At 31.6% G+C, this 23,184-nt stretch overlaps 1 protein-coding gene across 2 annotated transcripts in view; it reads left to right on the forward strand.

Annotated features, from left to right (window-relative positions):
• The window catches only part of LOC111619804 (ribosome biogenesis protein NOP53-like), a 49,673-nt gene that overhangs the window by 10,183 nt on the left and 16,306 nt on the right, over positions 1-23,184 (forward strand). For both annotated transcript variants that reach the window (XM_023361624.1, XM_023361623.1), the window contains exons 4-10: positions 1,239-1,387; positions 5,049-5,131; positions 5,585-5,680; positions 5,812-5,922; positions 19,572-19,736; positions 20,137-20,192; positions 22,736-22,922. In XM_023361624.1, coding sequence (XP_023217392.1) covers positions 1,239-1,387; positions 5,049-5,131; positions 5,585-5,680; positions 5,812-5,922; positions 19,572-19,736; positions 20,137-20,192; positions 22,736-22,922 — 847 coding nt within the window. The remainder of the gene's footprint in view (positions 1-1,238; positions 1,388-5,048; positions 5,132-5,584; positions 5,681-5,811; positions 5,923-19,571; positions 19,737-20,136; positions 20,193-22,735; positions 22,923-23,184) is intronic.

Consider the following 23,184-nt stretch of genomic DNA (forward strand, 5'->3'; position numbering starts at 1 on the left):
AAAAATACACGTTAAAACATATAATTTGTTCCGTAGCATAAAATAACTGTACCATAAAAAAAATGAAAATGGAGCAGTCACCAATTATGCTAGGTAGTCAGATGTGAGGAGGAGGTGGAGGAACACTTCCTTCACACATTCATACAGATACAGACTTTTTACACATTGCAGCCTGTCTCTTTTTATTGTTTTTTAATCAGAGTCAGATTTTTAACTGGGGCTTGCAGAGTCAACTCCTCTTGTTCCATCCTTTGTTTTTTGGCAGCTGGCTTCTTGAAAAACATGTCCAAGGTGGTCTGTTTCTCTCTCTTCTTCAACACCTGTTGGAAATGACGGCAGGGGTGTCATTGTAGAGATCATTGATCCTGTTGGCCTCAGCTCTGTTTGGATAATGAGTGTTGGTAAACTCCTGAACTTCTCCTCATTTGACAAGGAAGTTTTTGTCAACTTTCACTCCTTCTGATGATTTCTTGCTTTGTTTCAATTGAAATCATCTTTCTGTTTTTTTAGAAGCCATGATTTGCACAACACTTGAATAAATGTAAATACCTTGCACTGAGGTGATGTACGTAATAAACAAGGGAGCAAGCCGAATTCCAACGGGAGCTCTGTACTTCAGATATACTAATAATATATTCTAATAATACTAATATATTATAAAAATAGCAAATTGGCAACGGCAAAAGAGTGGAAACATCATTCGCACTTATTTGCAGAAAGTCCATTGTTTGCAGCCAGTCCGTTGCTCGAGTCACATAACGGCCAAACAGAAAGTCCTTTGTTCGCAGCGTCTGTTATTCGAGGCGTACGTTATACGAGGCACCACAGTATTAAAAATGTAATTAAGATACATATTTTAATTGAAAATTAACAATGTTGTTTTAAACAATTTTGTATTGTAATATTGCCTAATATTTATAACTTAATCTTATAATTGATTTATTTTGCTTAATAATTCAACAATATTTAGTAATTCATTACAAACATTTTGAAGTTTTTGGAAGATTAGAAATAATATAGTGGAAAAATCTTGTGTTTGGAGATCATCGTGATGGATGACGACGAGTTTCATGTTGTTTATCGTAAAATCTGTAGAGACATTACATTATATAGAGAATTTGTATTTCTTAATAGGTTTTAAATATTCCATATATATTTTAAGCTTTATTAAAATTAATTGATATTATTTGAATGCTTTATTTGATAAGAATTAAAATAAGAATTTCAATTATATTTAGTAATGTTATTCAGCCATCGTCTAAGAAGAGAAACAAAATATCCAAAAATAAAAATAGACTGTTAAAGAAACAAAGCAAACAAGCTAAAGTTTTACACTCTGAAATTAAAAAAGAAAATGACGACGTGTATGATATATGGAGTAGCAAAGGTAACAGTCAATTTTAAATAATTTTTGTAAATCATTTAATTATTTTAATATGAATAATATAAAATTCTGTTTTTAAATTGAAATTATATACAAAATGAATGCAATTTTATATGATTAACTGTATATACTTTAGTTGTTATGACAAAAAGATTTGTTTGTAGTTAGTTTTGTTATAATTAGGTTTCAGATTTGTCAATTTTTAGAATATTTTCAAATCTTCTTGTCTCAATTTGTAGGAAAGCATCTCAAAACTTGACTTTTAAAAAAATTTACAAATCTGAAACAGAAATTTATTGCATTTATCATAATTTTTAATTTCAGTAAAATGAGTATAGATTATAGAGTATTGCAATTAAAATTTTATTACAAGTTAATGAAACTATTCAATGACTGCGATAGATATAATATTACGTGTTAGTTTATACAGCACTTTGCATTTATTTTAAATACAAATACAATGATATCGTATGATTAATATGACATTTAAATAAGTGCAACAAAATAGTTGCAGATAGGAAATGTGTATAATACTCACTCTCTCTGAGTTTGTTCATAAAATTATCTTCATTAGGGGGTTTGTTAGTTAAATGCAGATGCAGTTTTAGAGTAGTGTAATGGGACATATGCCCTAGTTACTTCTTAAAGAATATTCACCAATTATTTTTATATACTCATAAAGTCTTATATGAAGGTAGATTATTTGACTTGAAGAATTCTGATGGGATGCCAAAATACCCANAGGGTATAAGACTAACATAAGTGTTATTATGGTTCCCATCCCATTTGCTGGATTCACCACTGGTTAGATAAATGTAAACATCTTTATTACATTTGATATGTTAATTTTCATATATATATACTTTTAAATGTAATTAATAATGAATATTATATTTTTTTTACTTTTTGTTTATGCTTAGTTTTTACTCTACATAAAATAGTTTTAAAATTAAGAAGTTTTATTATAACAATTTGTTTTAAATTTAAAATCTGCATGTATTTGCATAAATGTATTGAAATATAATTAAAAAAATAATTTTTATAGTTTACTTTTTTTTTTATTCTGGAATTCTCGGGATTTTAAACATCTCGTGGTTTAAGAGCAAAAAAATAGCCAAAACTTGAAAAACTAGTTGGTATTAAATGATAACAAGCGTGAATGAAAAAGATTGTTTTAGGCCAGGGATGGCGAACCTATGGCACGCGTGCCCAAAGTGGCACGCAAGGAGAAATTATCTGGCACGTAACGTACGGTACAATTTTGATTTATCGTTTGTCTTTTTCAATCATTGTTTCATTTATTTTAATTAAAGCATTTTCTTTTAATTTATTTAAATATCGTTATTCAAAGTTTAAAACTTTGGCACGCATAAACGTCTTTAAACCTAAGTATGCTTACAGTATGGCACGCGGGTTCAAAAAGGTTGCCACCCCTGTTTTAGGCAATCGGGACTCCGTGTTATCGTTATTTTATTTTTTGCTTTACTTGTTCTTAGATCAAGTAAAAGAAAATATTAATTGTGTGAGATAAGCCGCAGGTCAGGGGTTTATCTCCTACTGACCACTTACTCGGCACAGGCTGGTAAAACCCGATCTGTGCGTCGTCAGATGGCTAGGAGGGCAAATCGAGTGGGGAGTGCATTGGTAAGTTGGCAGGTGTTGTTTAGACAGAAGACAGGTCAACAGAATAACAAGCATTTATTAATTAATACAACTAAGTTACAAAAATACTAAAGCTAAATGCGATTATATTAAAGTATGTACAGAAATTGGCGACTACATTCTTAGCTAGGTCACTGCCCTAGTTTCTAGTTCAGAGAGAGAGCGCTTTTAAAAAAATCTAATCCCTAAATACCTCTAGGTGGAAGGGAGAGTTGGCGAACGTCATCTGTATGGAAGGGTGTGGTGTCTTCTATGTCTTCTCCGATGGGATCACAGTCCTTGGCATCGAGATCAATGAACACAAGTACTAAGAATATCTTTCGTGTGCAGATGCCCTGAGCTTCCGGTGATCTCCCCTTTTATATCTTTTCGTGCGAGAGCTGACACGTCATCGACTCTTGTTGACGATGATGGTGCATTCTTCACACTCAACTGTAAACTTCCTCAGTTCGTTGTTACAAACTCGGTGAAATTCGATATAGTTTAAACTCCTCGGGTTTTTTCCGAAGTTAATTAACTGAAAATTTAGATGTTTAAGCGGCCCGTACAAATCCGACAAAATCCGTGCCTCACAATTGTTTTATATAAAAATATTAATTCTAACATAATAATTTTAATTTAGTATTAAAATAATAAATGCTGTTTTTATTTTATTTTTTTTTTGAGATTGTGGATGAGATCACCCTAACCTTGAAAGAAAACCGTACATACTACAGTGGATTTACACACACAATTAAATTCTACACTTGGTAATGGTTATTGGATTTTGGTAATGGCTATTGGATTTTAATAAAATCCTACTGAAACACTATTAAAATGCATTGTCATTGGACTTAAGTATGTTTTTAAAGTTTCAATCTTCTATGTTAATTAGAAGTGGATGAAATTTGAGTTGCAAGATTTGATACAAAGCAAGTTAAATAAAAGCATTTAATAAAAAATGTATTGACATACAGACATATATATATATATCAATATGTTGGGTGGAAGTAATCTTGTTAATCTTCATCAATGGTCAGGTCTTTGAGGGACTTGCTATAGGTTATGGGCACACACTAATAAAGATTAACAGAAGAAAAGATCAAGAAAAACGGTGTGTTTTAGGAGAAATGAATGTGAGTGGATCTTATGGAAAATAGATGAAAGGTCTTTGTTAAGTGGGAACTTGTATGACATCTTACATATACATAATCTGTATATAGGAAAAAAAAATTAAAGAATTGTCAAAAGTACAACCATTTATACTTTGTTAATTCTACAACAGTGATGTCTGGTGTTCAACCTGTAAACCACAAAAAATACTTACATGACTTGCAAAGAAAATGGACCAAACCAGTTTTTTAAATGATTTTAATAAACAAAAACATTTGACAGTAAAAATTGGTAGAAATAATCAAATTTATCGAACTATGGTGCTCGTTGCGGCAAATATCTGAACATATTACCTTGTAATAAACATTCAAGTTACAGTTGGTTAGAATTGAATTCTTAGAATATAATTTATGTTCACACAGAATTGTCAAGTTAACAGTTATTTTTTAATTTTCCCGCTAATCTGTCAAGCTCGTTAACAATAACACAAAAGAAACTTTACTTTCTGTGTAACAAATTTTGTCTGTCATATTATTTTTTCAAATTACTCAAAGAAGCCTGTGAGTCATCATTAACTTTGGTATGCAACTTTTTCAAAGGGACCATGTTTAATGTTCTATAATTTCATCATCCAATTATGCTAAACAGAAATTACAGCTATTTTCAAACTTTGAAGCTGTTTGATTATTGTAAAATTGTGATTAGTTGAATTATATAATTAATTTTTTCATTAATTATAAATTAAGTAAAATATAAGTAGTGTAAATTGACTAATATTAAAATCATAAATGTAATTATCCGAGAATCGAATACTTTATCTATATAAAAACTTTAGAGAATTCAAATTATATATTTTGTTAAATTTGTATTTAAAAAATAAATTTGAAATTAGATTAAAATTTATTTGCAGAGAATAATTCATCTGTTGAGAAAGAACTCGATAAAGATTTAATTTATTATATAAATGAAACAACTAAGAAGCGACCACCAAAGGTATATTAAAACTTCAGTAAAATTAATGAATTTTGTAGATCTGGCAAAATTAATAGTTAACATCTGCTATATTATCTTACATACTGTATATGTCTAATATTTTAAAAGAATTTATAATAATAATTATCTAAAAAATTAATAATTGCGTATCTCTTAGTTATCCAAATAGTGATTTAGTTATTATTTCTAATTGTAATGAATGCGAATTAAAATACTAATATATTCTTTTTTACTTAGTTTTCGTACTAGATGTACTAGCAATTCTGTATGCTGAAATGTTCTGATAATAAGGAATTAAGATGTCACCAATATTTGTATTTATCAGATTAGGGTTTAAAATAAATTAGAATATTGTTTAAATTTTGTAATTCTTACATAGTTATTGGTTAAATATGTTGATGCTAATTTGTGTATTATTACCGTAATGAAGTTATTTATTTATATTTAATATAGGTTCCGAATCATAGATATCAAAAGCCGTCCCTGCTTCCGGCCGTCGAGGTTCCTCCTCCCGGTACATCTTACAATCCAGAATATATTGATCATATAGTGAGTGCTAAAAGTAGAATTATAAATAAATTTTTAGTAAAAAAATTATGTTAAAGATGTTATTGTTTAAATTATATATTTTTAAGTTATAAATTGTATTGGGGGATAATTTGCTTTTACGTCTATTATAGAAATTACTTTCGGAAGTTGTAAAAAATGAATTAGAATATGAAAAAGATCATAGAAAAATAGAAAAAGCATTAACAGAAAAATTTCCAACTATAGATGAAGCTCCTACTGAAGTAAGTATTATTATTATTATTATTATTATGTGTTGGGTTTAGTGGATTATACTCGGTACACACCGGTGGCTGCGTACTATGCCGGACCAGAGTCAAGGCATAGCAACCAAAACAAAACTAAAATTAAATGTGTGTGTCAGTGTCNACTTTACTTTCTGTGTAACAAATTTTGTCTGTCATATTATTTTTTCAAATTACTCAAAGAAGCCTGTGAGTCATCATTAACTTTGGTATGCAACTTTTTCAAAGGGACCATGTTTAATGTTCTATAATTTCATCATCCAATTATGCTAAACAGAAATTACAGCTATTTTCAAACTTTGAAGCTGTTTGATTATTGTAAAATTGTGATTAGTTGAATTATATAATTAATTTTTTCATTAATTATAAATTAAGTAAAATATAAGTAGTGTAAATTGACTAATATTAAAATCATAAATGTAATTATCCGAGAATCGAATACTTTATCTATATAAAAACTTTAGAGAATTCAAATTATATATTTTGTTAAATTTGTATTTAAAAAATAAATTTGAAATTAGATTAAAATTTATTTGCAGAGAATAATTCATCTGTTGAGAAAGAACTCGATAAAGATTTAATTTATTATATAAATGAAACAACTAAGAAGCGACCACCAAAGGTATATTAAAACTTCAGTAAAATTAATGAATTTTGTAGATCTGGCAAAATTAATAGTTAACATCTGCTATATTATCTTACATACTGTATATGTCTAATATTTTAAAAGAATTTATAATAATAATTATCTAAAAAATTAATAATTGCGTATCTCTTAGTTATCCAAATAGTGATTTAGTTATTATTTCTAATTGTAATGAATGCGAATTAAAATACTAATATATTCTTTTTTACTTAGTTTTCGTACTAGATGTACTAGCAATTCTGTATGCTGAAATGTTCTGATAATAAGGAATTAAGATGTCACCAATATTTGTATTTATCAGATTAGGGTTTAAAATAAATTAGAATATTGTTTAAATTTTGTAATTCTTACATAGTTATTGGTTAAATATGTTGATGCTAATTTGTGTATTATTACCGTAATGAAGTTATTTATTTATATTTAATATAGGTTCCGAATCATAGATATCAAAAGCCGTCCCTGCTTCCGGCCGTCGAGGTTCCTCCTCCCGGTACATCTTACAATCCAGAATATATTGATCATATAGTGAGTGCTAAAAGTAGAATTATAAATAAATTTTTAGTAAAAAAATTATGTTAAAGATGTTATTGTTTAAATTATATATTTTTAAGTTATAAATTGTATTGGGGGATAATTTGCTTTTACGTCTATTATAGAAATTACTTTCGGAAGTTGTAAAAAATGAATTAGAATATGAAAAAGATCATAGAAAAATAGAAAAAGCATTAACAGAAAAATTTCCAACTATAGATGAAGCTCCTACTGAAGTAAGTATTATTATTATTATTATTATTATGTGTTGGGTTTAGTGGATTATACTCGGTACACACCGGTGGCTGCGTACTATGCCGGACCAGAGTCAAGGCATAGCAACCAAAACAAAACTAAAATTAAATGTGTGTGTCAGTGTCTGTATTAAGGAATTTCCTAACAATATGGCATGTATTCAATATAGTGGCCTTCTGTAGTGTGATGTATGTATTTCTACTCAATTGTAATGTTCCCAGGCTTTTGTGTAGCATGTGTGGTATCACACCTGTACAGGAGAGAACAACAGGTACAATAACTACCCTATCCATCCTCCACAGATGCCTTATTTCCTGGGCAAGTTCTGTGTACTTGCTAATTTTTTCAGTGCATGTGTTTTGTACATTGTGAGTGTTTGGAATGGCTATGTCTATAATGTATGTGATTTTATTGTGTTTGTCAATGAGTGTGATGTCTGGTCTGTTGTGGTAAATTGTTTTATCTGTGATTATGGCTCTGTCGTAGTACATTTTGTGCGTGTTGTTTTCCAATACTGTCTGTGGAATATACTTGTAGTATGGTTCGTGGATGTCTGCCAATTTGTGTTTCTTTGCAAGCTCTTGGTGTATTATATTTGCTACTTGATTGTGTCTATGTAAGTAATCTGTCTGTGCCAAGAGCTTGCAACCAGAAGTGATGTGTTGTATAGTTTCTGGCATGATGTGACATTTTCTGCATGTGTCATTTGTGAGTGTTGTATCTTTGAGTATGTGTTTTCTGTAGTTTTTAGTATTTATGACCTGATCCTGTATGGCAATCATGAATCCTTCCGTCTCCCCAAAGAGGCATCCCCGATCTAACCAGCTGTTTGACGCAGTTTTGTCAACAAAATCCTGGGCCAGGTCATAAGGATGCCTGCCATGGAGTGCCTTTCGAGCCCACGATTGCTTGATGGTGTCTATGCTTTTTATGTGTTGTGTCATGTCTGTATGATGTGAGTGTAAGTTTAATGGTGTGTTATTTGAGTCTGCTAGAGTTACTGCTTTATGTAACTGTGATGTTTCTTGTTTCTTGTAGAAAAACTCTCGCAGTGACTGTATTTGTTTGTAGTGAAGGTTAACTATGTCAATCAGGCCACGTCCGCCTTCTTTACGTGGAAGGGTTAATCTTTCTGTGGCGGATTTAGGATGATGTTGTTTATGCTTAGTAAGTGTTGTTCTTGTTTTCCTTTGGAGTTGCTCGAGATCTGTGTGAGTCCAATGTATAACTCCAAAAGAGTATGTGAGTACTGGGATGACATATGTGTTTATTGCTTTAACTGTGTGTTTTGCATTTAACTGTGTTCTAAGTATAGCGTTTAACCTACTTTGGTATTCTTTAATTAATCGTTGCTTTATTTGTGTATGTTCTGTTAGTTTGGCCTGTTGGAATCCTAAGTACTTGTAGAACTCGCCCTCTTCCATGGATTCAATAACGTCTCCATTTCCAAGTGCAAAATCTTCTTTCTTCAGGATTCCTTTTTCTATGTGAAGTTTTTTGCATTTGTCTAGGCCAAACTCCATTTGTATGTCCTTAGTGTATGAATGTGTGATTTGTAGGAGTTGATGAAGTTGTTTTTGTGTGGATGCATAAAGTTTTATGTCGTCCATGTACATGAGATGTGAGAGTGTAAACTGTGTTGTTTTTTCGTGTCTGATATTGTAGCCGTATTGCGTGTTGTTTAACATGTTGGATAATGGATTCAGGGCTAGGCAGAACCAGAGAGGACTCAAGGAATCTCCTTGAAAAATTCCTCGCCTAATGAATATTTCGTTTGTTTGTATGGAAGTGTTACTAACCCTGAGATGTAGTGTTGTTCTCCAGTGCTGCATAGTGTTTTCGAAGAATGCAATGAGTGATGGATGTATTTTGTACATGTGTAGAATATGTAGCAGCCAACTGTGTGGAACACTGTCGAATGCTTTTCTGTAGTCTATATATGCCATGTGTATGTTTCTGTGTTGTTTGTGTGCTTGCCGTAGAATGACTGAATCTATGAGTAACTGTTCTTTGCATCCCCTGTGATTTCTACGGCAACCTTTTTGTTGTTCTGTAAGAATGTCGTGTTCTTCAACATGTTTGTATATTTTGTTTGTGATACAGGATGTCAATAATTTGTAGAGTGTTGGAAGACATGTAATTGGTCTGTATTGTGTGGGGTCTGTGGTTTTGTTGTTTTTAGGTTTCATGTAGGTGATGCCCTGAGTAAGAAATTTTGGCATGTCTTGTGGATTGATGATGATGTGTGTTAGATGTTTAGCTAGTTCCTGGTGCAGTGATGTAAACTTTTTGTACCAGAAATTGTGAATGTTGTCTACACCAGGTGTCTTCCAGTTGTGTGTTCTGTTAACAGCGTAGCGAATGTCGTGTATGTTTATTTCAGCACAGGGCATAGTTGGTATGTTGTGCAAGTTTCTGTTCTCCTCCTCGATCCAGCCTGCATCAGCATTGTGTATAACAGCATTGGACCAAAGAGAAGACCAATAAGTTGTGAGTTCTTCTTCTGTTGGTGTGCCACTGTGCTGTGTATCAGTGTTTGTTTTGGTACTGATTTGTCTGTAGAAAAGTTTTTCATTGTTTGTGAATAATTTATTTTGTTGTTTTCGTAGTGTACATGTTTTGTATCGTTTGAGTCTACGTGCTTTGGCTGCGAGTTTTTGTTTTAGTGTATCGATGTATTCTGTAATGTGTGTGTTGTGATGTTCATGTTTTGTGTGTGTTTTGATTTTCTTGAAAATGTTTTTGAGTTGTTTCTTTAATTTGGGTGTTATGTTGTTTTTAGTGTATTGTGTCAGCCTGCCTAATTGCTGTCTAATGTCATTTATTTGTGTTTCTATTCTTCTCTGCCAGGCAGGCTTGTGATAGAATTGTGTTTTGTGTGTGTCTGTCTGTGAGTGTATTTTCAGTCCATGGTGTGTTACTACTGTGACTGCCCCAGCATAAACTAATGTATGAATGTCTGAGAGTGTAGAAATTGAATGAATGTAGTTTGGTAGTAAGTGAGTGTTTACATAATTTAGTGTTTTTCCTACTACCTTTGACGTGTTGATTTTCGGTATTCGTGGTCTTTGTGTGGGATCTGTACCTGTATATTTAGTGAGTGTTTCCTGAAATATAAGTGAGAGTGTATTAACTAATTCTATGTCTATGTTATCAGTGATGGATGGGGAAGTGCCTGCAGTATCATTAGTGGTACTTGTTGTGTGTGTGCTGTAATCAGTGCTTGTTGCTGGATTATCCTGACAGGTTACGTGATCTTCATTAATGTTAAATGTTTCTGTCTGTTGATGTATTTGATCAGCAACCTGTTGTTTGATAAGTTCAAGTGTTGTTTGTGGGATAAGGTTGTTGTGTATAATTGTTCGTTTTTGATCAACAACCCTTTGTTCGGTGACAGTGAGGTGAGGATATTGTTGTGTGAATCTATGGTGTAGTTGTTGTCTGTATGCTGTCATGTTTGTTTCGAGTCTTGTGATGGTGTAGTAAGTGCGGATGATAAACTCGTTCATTTCTGTTGTCCATTTCATCCGTTGGCGTGGTTTTCCAGCCTTTGTGGTCTGTGGATGCATTGCCACAGAAACACCAAGGCTAGGTTGATTCCTCACATCTGTTGAGGGCATTGCAGTAGCCATGCTTGGGCCGGCGCTGCTTTCGCCACCGGTAACCAAGGGAGACTGGAGCCTATTTTTCGAACGTGAGCCTCTGCCTAACCCACGAACGCGGACCTTGTTAACCCGGGCGACGTCCGAGCCGGTATCATACTTAGATCTGGTTACTACCATAATGATTATCTCCACAGAATGTGGGTGTGTGGTCACTCTTAGCTTCATTTCTCCCCATAGACCTTACTGGCATGGGTGTCCCTACCAGGAGCTTGTGCTCCAGCCTGCATTGCCCTATGGTTCAGTAAAATTACTGGGCTCTCCCACCACGACCAGGTGGTGACCACGGGAGAGTTATTATTATTATTATTATAGATAAACATATTTATTTATTAAAATAATTTTTTACTAATATTTTAGATTAAGTTTTTATAGTTTTAAATTTCTAATTTCAAATTATAGCTAATAAGAAAATTTAGAAAAAATAATTGTTGTTTAATTAAGAATCAATTGTTTTTGATTAATCTAATTTGGGGGGTGCTGTCTAGCGGTTGTGGCCGTTGGTGCGAATTATAGGCTCTTGTACGATTTGACTCATTGTTATCTTTTTGGAAAATGACTGAATTTTCATCACAGAAAAGGAAAACTTTTTCACCACTATCCCAGGATGGATCACCATGTAACGTAAAGAAACGAATTGGAAGTGAAGAAAATGTTACAGGTGAGTCAACGGAGGAATTGATTCTGTCTTATATAAGTGCCGAAAAAGAGATTAACGTTCAGGAAGGGATTAAACTTTTATTGAAACTACAAGCTTCTTCAAATAATAAATTACAAGTACTTTTAGAATGATTAGATAGAATGCAGGCCTGGATTGAAAATATAGACACTGCTATGGTAGATCTTGAACTCTCCATCCTCGAAATTGATAAAGAGAAAGGTAACGTTAGAAATGACAAATCAAGCGCAGAAATAAATGCAATGTGTAATAATTTACATGAAAAGTTTATGAAACTGGAAGATAAAGAAAGAAGAAATAACTTTGAATTTTGGGTTTAGAGGATGACGAAAAAATGGATGATTGTCTATGCAAGATTCAAAAATTATTTTGTGATGACTTGCAGGTTACGAATGTGAATATCAAGCGTGCTTATCGAATTGGAAAATTTAAACCTAACTGAAAAGGATTGGTTATTTGTGAACTGTTTAACTTTGAAGATAAATCAAACATATATAAAAATATTAGTAAATTGAAAGGTTCAAACGTATTTATTAATGATGTTTACTCGCCAAATACTAGAATTATCAGAAGTAAACTAAGACTTTATGGCAAAGAAATGCACTCAAAAGGAGCTAATAATGTTAAACTACAATATAATAAATTAATTGTGGATGATAAGACATTTGCCTGTAGTTATAAAGGTGAAATTTTTCGAATGGAAAACAAACAACCTTTTTTAGGAATGTAGTTTGTAACGGTAAAAAAGATGATGAAATTAAATAGAATTATAACCAATTTAATATTTTATATTTGGACAATGACAATAAGGCAAAACTTCTTTTTTATAACATAGCAGGTTTAAATAATATACAGTGGACCCCCGATATAATGCGCGTATCGAGCAGAAAACAACACCCGCGTTATAAGGTAAACCGTGTTATACTGAGCAGCGCAGTGGCGACACAATAAACGTGTTTGAGCTTATTGCGTAGCAAACGTTGCCCGCGCTATAACAAAGGTCCACTGTGTTGCTTTCCTAATTTTTGGAATTTAATATATAAGATGGATATATTCTGTTTTGTGAAACATGGCCTACTTCACCGGTAATCGAATCAGTGTTCTCTGATAAATACAAAATTTTCCATAGTTGCGAGGGACCTGGAAGATCTAGTGGTGGCTTGATTGTCTGTTTTAAACTGGATGTAGTTTCAAAGGTTGAAATTATATTCCAATCATGTTTTGTTTTGTTTTTACAATTGGTCACTGAGAAATCAACTAATATCCAACTAATAGTCTCTTATATTCTGCCTGACAACGATTTTAAGAATATGTTATTGATTATAGAAAACTCTGCTACCTGAAACAAACTTGATTTTATGTGCTGACTTTAATGCTCGAATGGGACATCCTGATTATTTGTCAAATTTTACTGGTGACTGGCAAACTTCTTTGAGAGCTTCGAAAGATCTAATTGTTAATGATAGAGGGAAAATTTTATATAAATAACAGTCTTGTCTATTTAAATGGCTTATTGCCAGGAGACAAAGAAGGTGATTTTACCTATCACTCAACAAGAGGAGGCAGTATAATTGATTTTGTGATAGTATCACAAGATATATCTTAGTGTTGTAAATGATTTAAATATTTTAACAGAGATAGGCTCAGATCATTCACCAGTTCTAATAACAATGATCCTATTGGTATCATCTGGACTTTTTAATAGACAACTTTTAAGTAAACGTGCAATATGGAGGAATGAAATTAAATCTTCATTTTCTGTTAGATTAGATAATGTCCCATCAAATGAATATGGAGGGACTTTCATACCTGATGATCTGGTAGAATATATAGCTAAAGCAGCAATGTCTTTTGACTTAATTTATGATATTAATCGCATACCATGTAAAACTCATACAACAAATATATGGTATGATAATGAGTGCTACACTGTGAGAAATTTGTGGAAGTTGTTTAAGAAGGCAATAAAGTCATACAAATGAATATTGTAAAGTACTAAGTTATTTTTACGCCTTTTACGATGATTAGCGACACAACTTTGTGCCGGAAATAGCCGTTCCCTAACGGGTACTTTACGCGGATTTACGTTAGTGTGCCAAGCCTGGACTTTAAGCGTGCACCAAATTAAATAATGACAAAGTTTGTCAATAATAAATCAAATATTTAATAAATATTCTGGTAATAACTATATACAAAATTTAGTAAAAATCAAGTAACAGTTTATTCAATGAAAATCAATAAGAATCAACCTGAAAAAACTCAAATCAATCTATTTTCTAACTTAATTCTATTCCCCTTTGGAATTCGACAAAATTTCAAAGACTTAACTTATATACAATAATTCTTATGAATTAAAGATCCTAATCATCACCTCAATATACTAGGAACCCTTTTTCTCAACTCTCAAGACTTTCTCTATTCATCGATCCACAAATCAAATAACTTCAAAATCACCTTGAAACTATTTTATCCTATCGGACACCTCTCTCTCGTTTGCTGCTACGAAGCTAACAGAAGCTCACCTCGGTCATCTTCACTTGAGGTTCGGACTTTATACTGTGAGGTGATGTCACAACTGAATGCGATCACTCCCCTCATTTACATACTTATTTGCTAACAATAAACTTTTTCTATTTTCCGACAATACTCGCTAACCTTTTACATTATTCTTTTTGACAATTTTCGGGATGTTTTTATTCTTTAAGGTTTAGCACGGTCTTAAGTTAGGCTTGTGGGGTCTTCCCCCTTTTCTCGGTGCAGACTTACTTTTTCCGCTCGGGAGCGCAAGTGTTCGCGAGTTTTTCCTACGGCGCTTTTCTCTCGTCGGTGAGTTGGTTTCTCTTCTATTTTTAAGTTTCTAAGGTGAATGGTGAGGAAACCTTCGTCCTAACAAAACATAAGCCCCAAACAAAAATATAATAAAAAGCGTAAATAAAAATAACGCTCGGACTTGGTTCCTTACAAACTTTTTACATGTTTATTAAATAAGTATCCATCCTTTTAGTTTTTTAAATATGATATTTTGTGTCAGGAGCAAGCAAGTTTTCAACCTGACCAATCTTGTCAAGATCAAATATTTATATTAAATGCACTGATACAGTTAAAATTGCAAAAAAAGAGAGGAAAGCTCTATGCTGTTTCTGTGAACTTTCGATCTGCCTTTGATACTGTCAATCATAAAGTTTTGTGGGCTCTATGAGAAAGAACGGGTTAAATAAACAGTTTCTTGGTCTTGTGATTGATATATATTCTAAAGCCGCTGCAAAAGTGAAAATATTATCTGAAACAAATGATTCATTTGGTGTCAGCATTGGAGTTTTGTAGGGTGAGATTTTGAGCCCACTGTTTTTTAATTTGTATGTCAATGGTCTCATAGTTCAACTTACTAAATCTGGTTTACCCGAGAATTCTCTCTCTGATCAAGTTGAGATACATGCACTAATGCCGATGACACTAATTTTGGCTGACTCTGCACTAATGCTACAAAAGAAAATTGTAATTTTAGAGGAATTTTGCTGTGACTACGGGTTAACCGTAAATGTTTCAAAAACAAAGATAATGGTATTCAAGAAGGGAGGTCGAATGTCATCTAGAGAAAGGTGGTTTCTGAACAACCAACCTTTACAAGTTGCTTTAAATTACGTATACTTGGGAGTTTTATTTTTGTCTTCTGGACAATTCTTACTGGCTGATAAGTATGCGTAAAGCTGAAATGGCATTGGGTTCTATGTGGCCTATTTTCTCAAGAGCAAAAATTAACTCTGCTTCTACTTATATGAAATGATTTTGTTCAATGATTTCATCTGTATTACTCTATGCAGCTCCTATATGGGCAATCACTTATTATGATAAACTGGAAATTGTCCTTGCTTTATATTTTAGAAAAATTTTCATTTTATACAACAAAATTCCAGCGTACATGTTGCGATTGGAGTTTCTAGGATATCAGTAATTACAATAAAAGTAATAATTTTATTTTGGATATGTCTCTTAAAATTAGACAATAAAAGCTACGTTAAACTAGCATATGATAAACTTTACAGATTGTGTTCAACGACAAAGGATTGCACATACAATTGGGCGTCAGCATTGCAAATCTGTTGGATCGACTTGATTTTTCCTTTCTATGGCTATCTTGGGATCCTCATTTGATTCGAATGTTGTCAGCCATTCGTTATAAAACTGTGCTGTGAACAAAGTATACAAGAAGATTGGTCTCTGTTAGGAAAGAATAAGCACTATCAATTATATTGCAGCATTAAAACGATGTTCATGTGTGAAGATTATTTGTTTATGGACATAAATTATTATGTTGAACACAACATAATAATCTTTCATTTGAGATGCAGTCAAAATTATATCGTAACATATAACAGCAGACTAACAATAGATCCTGAAAAAATATGTAGTAACTGTACTATGCAAGTATATGAAACTCGGGAACACGTATTTCTTCATCGTATAAAATTTAGAGATAGTAGGAACAAGTATTTAATAAGGTTTAAGTCTTGGAAAGATATTATTAATACATTGCACTTTATAAAAACTGATTATTACTCAATATTTTACTTTGTGTTATTTTGCACTAAATTATTAACTTGCTAAATATTATATTATATCACTATTGATTTTATTTTTGTAACAAATTACCCCTTGTAATGAACTAAGGTTCATACAATAAAGAATTGATTGATTGATTAATCTAATTCTTAAGTTGCTCTGGTGTCTTAAATTTGTTAAGGCACTGTTATTTTGTCAATAAGACTATATGAATTTGAATCCTATTTACACAGATGTTTGTATTTGTCAAGTTTTAATAGTTCATTCTTTGGGATAGAACATTACTTATCATGGAATTAATCTTATCAAAATTAAAATATATATTCAAAATTTCAGATGAAAATTGTTAAGATATAGTTATAACAAGTATGATTTATTTCAGGTGTGTTAAACTCATTTAAACAACGGGCCATTAATGCGGCTGGTAAGATTCACGCGGGCTGCATCACACTTACAAATTTTCTTAAAATTATAATTTGAAGCGAGAATGCAGGAATATAGATAGGGCAATTAAAACACATTATGTAGTTCAGTGAATTCAACTCAACAATATATAATTGCTATAGTATTGCTTTTATTTAATGTACATATTTATAAAACTAAAGTTAATTGTTTTCATCAGAAACTTGCCAGTGCTATCTTCCTCCTCCTAGTTTTCCAATATCTGGATTCAAAGACTGAGAACAAACAATCTACATTATGGCAGATAGATCGTCTTGATCTGTAAGCCGCATGCAGCTCATGTGCCGCCGAATTTATTTTAAACTTCAGAAAAGATAATTTACATAAGCTGAAGAAATATAGTTTATATAAAATGAAATACTAATGATAATTATACATTTATTAACATATATTGATTTATATTTAAATATAGAATTTTTATTTTATGCTTATAATTGATTATCTGTCAGTTATTGATTTTTATCTTGTTTCAGAACTAGAAATTTTAAAATTTTTAACGTTTTATCTTATTTTTTAAATGGAATTTGATTATCAAGCAATGTATTAAAAATGAATTATTATAGCTACATTTATAATCATTGCTATTTCATATTTGTTAAATTGTTATTTTTAATGAATTAGCACATTCCGAATTATTAAAAATAAACTTTTTCTGGTCGTGCACATTATAATGTTTAAGGCAAACACGATTGTTTGCCTTAATACGTGATGAACGGAAATCACAAATAAAATATTATCAAACACATTTGATATTATTTTATTTAAGTGAAATAAAATTAAATTGTATTAATAAATTAATTTAATTAAAGTCGCACCTCATCCTATATGCGAGTAAATACGGTATATTATTGTTAACAATAACCATTTTCGATTTTGCAATAATAATTATGATGATGATGATGATGATGATGATGCAGTAAAAGGATTGTTTAAAAATGTAATAACTTGCAGTAAATTATATATAATAGACTACAAACAGTGAATTATCCATTAAAAATTTTAGCCTCGATTACTAATAATTCTAAGTCGAGATGCATATAATATTCCAATGTATATTCGACTGTAAGATTTAGCAAGTTTTATAGTGGCAATGACCGATCTTTCGTAACTCCAAATTTTGAATCAAATATTAATTTGCGTAATTTTAAAAAAATGAAGTAAAATTTGTCAGCACTTTTGTTGTTCAACTTTTTTGAAAATCTTTCATTGGTTATGTAAAAAAAAATGACTAATTGTAACAATGTGATATTCTTTTGGATTTTATTCAACATATGAAAATTTTTATTTTTAATTCAAATTTTTAATAAGTTGTGTATATATTTATTTTTTGCCTTTATGTTTTTAGTTGTTAAAGTTTCCACTATGTGCTTAATAATAATATCACACTGCAAATGTAATGTTTCTTAGTAACGTTATTTCATCTCATCTCTGCGATACTTGTAAAATAAGTTATTTTTACTTTGCGGATTTATATCTTGCCACATATATGAGGAAGAGTCAAAAAGTAAGTTGCACTCATGCCAAAAATATAATACAAGTATGAAACATAGGGGTTAAAAATATTTATTCATGTAAATGTGCAATTCAAGTACAAGATTTTACAAATACGTGAGCCGTTCACAGCCCGGCACACGTATTTGTAAAATCTAAGTGACTCGTACATCACGGAATTCATATAAAACGGAATTATCAACAGTGTTATAGGGGAGGTCGACTGTATTCAAAAGGTTCTTTTTCGTGGGGCCAAACACATGAAAATCACAAGATGCAAGGTCTGAATTGTAGGGAGGATGTTTCCGTACAGTCCATTTGAATTTTTCCAGCATGCTGAATGAGGTGTTGCTTTTGACAATTTTTCTGGCTGGTGATCTTTAATTGCTTTTGTCAGCCTCTTTGGGGTTGAAATTTCGATGCCCAATTGCATTCTTTTGGTGGTGATATGTCGATTGCAGCAAGTGCTTTATTAATATCCTTCACGATGGAATTCATTTGATTTCTTGGCATATTTTTCAAGGCTGGCAGTCTAAGTCTCTCAGCTGATCACTGCATATGATTTAGTATTTTTTCTTGAGTTCTTGAACTATTTCAGAGCAGTACCTGTTCTTGTTTGCCTTGCTGGTCCAAATCATCTACTTGAGCCGACTCTTCTATTCTGGTATTTGGTATTTCCAGATACCAAATACCAGAGTAGAAGAATTTTCCTCTCTTCTGTTGTTATTTTCTGATATTTTTCCTTTTACAAGATTGTTCTATCTCTTCTAATTCCCACTTCATTAAACACTATGTTTCAAATGATAAATTGTCTTTGGTCTGTTAATCTCTGTTTAGTAATTTCTGAGTCTGTGTATTTAACTTTCTACAGTTTGTACATTTCGATGGTTCTGAATTATAACAAGCCATTACTACTCGATTTTCTGATGTTTCTTCTTTTGAGTTTCTTCTGATAACCCTGCAGTGCTGTGCCCCGGTTGATCAGCATCATCATCAGCAACTATGTCCTGTTGCCCACTTGTCAATGGATGCCCAGGGACACTAACATCCATCGCAATCCTTACTGACCTGGGCGATGACCAATCCGGTATGGGTTTCTTTTTTTCTCTTTGGCGTCACCGTGTAGATGGGTTGGCATGATAGTTGGTGCCATTTAGTCAGTCTCCTCTGAGACTGTCTGGCTTGGGTGACCCTATTGGTAGTGTACACTACTGCCAGCAAAGCTCCCAGCTTCTCTGGAGCATGCAGCCCCCTCACCACAACCAAGCAGCACCATTGAGAGTTATTATTAATTATTCCAATCCATTCCATTAATAATCCTTAATTACATTTATTTTGTTAGAAAACTTGGCTTGAAGAAATGTCTCAAGGTTTGAAAACAGAAAATACCGGAGACGACGACGAAGAGAATGACGAAGTGGGTGCAATTTCGTGTAATCCGCCAGTTCGTTTTGATGATAAAAAGTCCAAACAAAAGAGAAGGAGAGAGAAAGAAATGAAAGAAAAGGTATAATTTTATTCTATTCTAACTTCATCGTAATAAGAATACATTCTTGTTACAGGGAATTTAACGTACAAAAAATTTAAAGCATATAAACATGTATTTTTAAATTTAAAAATACAACAATGGTTTTCTGTTATAATTCTTTTAAATAAATACAATTATTATTAGATTTAATTTATGGATAGTGTTCTATGTCACAATAAATGATGTTATTAATGCCACTAAAATAACTTTAGGATTTATCACGTACACTAATTAAAAGCTATTTCATCATCAAATTTTAATTGATGAACTTTTAAAATGTATAGTATCTATGTTTGTAATTTAAACGAGATTAAAGCTTTTATGAAAAATATTAAGGAAATAAAACGACATTTTTAATATTAATAAATTAAATTTACAGTTAAAAGAAAAGAAAAAAAGAAAATTAGAAAATAAAAGAATAAATGAAATATATAGGTAAGTATAGCCAGTTTTTTTACATTAATTATTATTTTTTTCTATGAATAAAATCAAATATTACGATTTGAAGATTTTTAAATTTGGAAATAAAAATACGAAATGTAGTAAGCATCGTAAAATGGTTGGTTGATGAGAAATTTTTATAAAATAGAAAAAAAATCGGTATTTAGAAATGTAGAATAATTTGAGATTGAATTATAGAACTTTTGTATCAAACATTTTTGAAATTATTTTACTTTAGAAGATATTATTTAAAATTCCTCTCTACAAACAACACTTTTAGATCTAAAAATAGGTCCATATTGTGATAGATTATAAAAATGTTTATATTTTAAGTGCATTATAATCATATTTACAATAAAGTCTAAATAATTTACAAAACATATCAAGCTTTTTTAATTTACCATACGTCGTATTATATCTGGAAATGTATAATTATACAATTATATTTTTTGATGTTTATTTTGTATCTTGGATTCTATTTTTACTTTTGTGGCTGTTATGTATACAGAACACCGTAAAATATGGGAATCGTATCAAATTTGACCTTCCGAGGTTTTTGCAAATCTCAAAGTTTTGGGACCTCCTCAATTCAAAAAAGCCGAAACAAAAATTCCATGGATGTGTGTGTATTGACCTCTATTTTGCTTAATATCTCAGGATGAAGTAGAGATTAAGTAACAAAATTTGGCATGGTGGCTTTATATGTGGGTTATTGATGCTATTAAATGTTGGTGGTTAAAGGTCGAGAGAGTGGGGAGATAAAGGGAATCGCACATATCTCCTGTAGGGTCTGACTTAACAATGATTTTACTCATTAATGTTTATACTTTTTTATAAAACTTGTCCCTCTCCTCAGAAGTAAGCTTTCTGCCATTTTATAGTAATTAAGTTATATTGTAATTAAAATTATAAAAGTTATTTTCTAAATAAGATGTCGTAATAGCCGAGAGTCACGCAACTCGTTGCTGAATTTTTAAGTTAAACGAATTTCAAAATAAAAACTTATTGGTTTGTATCTAGTGCTTAAGCTTGAAAAAGTTTTAATTTAATATATACCGTGTTTCCCCGAAAATAAGACATCCGCAGAAAATAAGACCTAGCACAGATTTTGCTGAATTGCGAAATATAAGACCTCCCCCTGAAAGTAAGACCTAGAGAAGTTTTTTTTAGTCGTAACGGTCATCGACAGATGGTTGAAAGTGGCCGTTGGCTTTTTGAAAGTACAGCCACTGATTGGTCAGCAGACAATTACGCCACAGGGCATGATTTGCATAAGACTATGGCTTGGGAATCACAGATTTGCATAACGTTACGGCTGGTGATGGCTAATTGGTCGGCCGGGAATCACGCCACATGACATTTGCATAGTGCTACGGTTCAGTAAGCACTAATTGGTCATCGAGTCCGATGTTGACGCTATAAAAAGGCGACAGTTCGACACACCGGATATACGTCACTCTCGTCTAAGTTCGACTTGGGAATTTTTTTGTTCAATAATAAATGTGAATTCTTCTTCCTGGAAAAAATAAGACATTCCCTGAAAATAAGACCTAGCGCATTTTTCAGAGCAAAAATTAATATAAGACACTGTCTTATTTTCGGGGAAACACGGTAAATGAAAATGGTAATTATCTTCAAAAATTGTTAAATATGTTTTATAAACTTTTCAGTTTGTTAACATGTAAATTCATTATTCATCTTAACAGTACTTATTATTATTAATAATTAAGAAAAGATGTAATCTGTTAAAATTGAAATAAAATGCAATAAATAATGCAGAAATACATTTTGTATGTTTGAGCTTGACTATATGAATATATTGTACAGTAAATTGAAATACATCATTACAGTGATATCAGCATTTACTCCCCAATTCATGTCCTGTAATGGTGTGATGAGCTCAACAAACTGGAAGAATAATGATAAAAGCTCATTAGAAGGATGATTAAGGAAAAGCTAGGAAAAGAGTTGATAATGGATCCACATATTTTTTGTTGATGAGAGTGGGGAAAAAGATTCCATTCGGGAAGTCTGAGGAATGTATTTAAGTTCCCATAGTGTATTAATTAGAAATTGATTAAAGATAGATCACAGTAATAAAACAGAACAGTCTGTGGTGATGAACCTATTGGGGATTCCATAATGACAAGGTGGATTTCTGCAATCATATAATTTTAGAATATACATATTTATTTAAAAAGAGTATTTACAGAGTAAAACTTGTATAAAGACAAAGCATAAAAATTTGATTTTATTCCTCTCAAACACTTAAAAATTAAGATTTATGTGCTTAAAATCTGTTGAGTAAATGAATTAAACTTTTTTAAAATTTAATTTAATTTGAGTCTTTTTCTATTATTTCATAATTAGTATAATTGACCGCCATTGTAATTTTAATGATTAAAAGTTTAGACAATCTTTTTATCATAATGTTCATTTAAGCTAGAATATAGTTATATTTGCATTTTTAAAATATAATGACAGTAATATAAGACAAATATAATCCATAATAATTTTATAATTTTTATTTTTTGTAGGCTTAGAAGCATTAAAAAAGATATATTCAATTTAGAAAAGAAAGTCGAAGACAAACAAATGAAAAAAGACGAAAGACTGATTAAAAGAATGTATCGGCCGCACACCTTAAGTAAATATAAATACGAAGCGCCGGATCTCGAATTTAATCTCGGTGAAGAGTTGACGGGAGAGCTGAGGACAATAAAAGTCAGTTTTTTTATATCTATTTTTTCAATATTTAATTAAAAGAAAACTTTGTTTAGCATTGATATNCGACAATACTCGCTAACCTTTTACATTATTCTTTTTGACAATTTTCGGGATGTTTTTATTCTTTAAGGTTTAGCACGGTCTTAAGTTAGGCTTGTGGGGTCTTCCCCCTTTTCTCGGTGCAGACTTACTTTTTCCGCTCGGGAGCGCAAGTGTTCGCGAGTTTTTCCTACGGCGCTTTTCTCTCGTCGGTGAGTTG

Source organism: Centruroides sculpturatus, unplaced genomic scaffold (assembly GCF_000671375.1).
Source record: "Centruroides sculpturatus isolate CEXI.00-Female unplaced genomic scaffold, Cexi_2.0 scaffold178, whole genome shotgun sequence".
Classification (NCBI taxonomy): Eukaryota; Metazoa; Arthropoda; class Arachnida; order Scorpiones; family Buthidae; genus Centruroides; species Centruroides sculpturatus.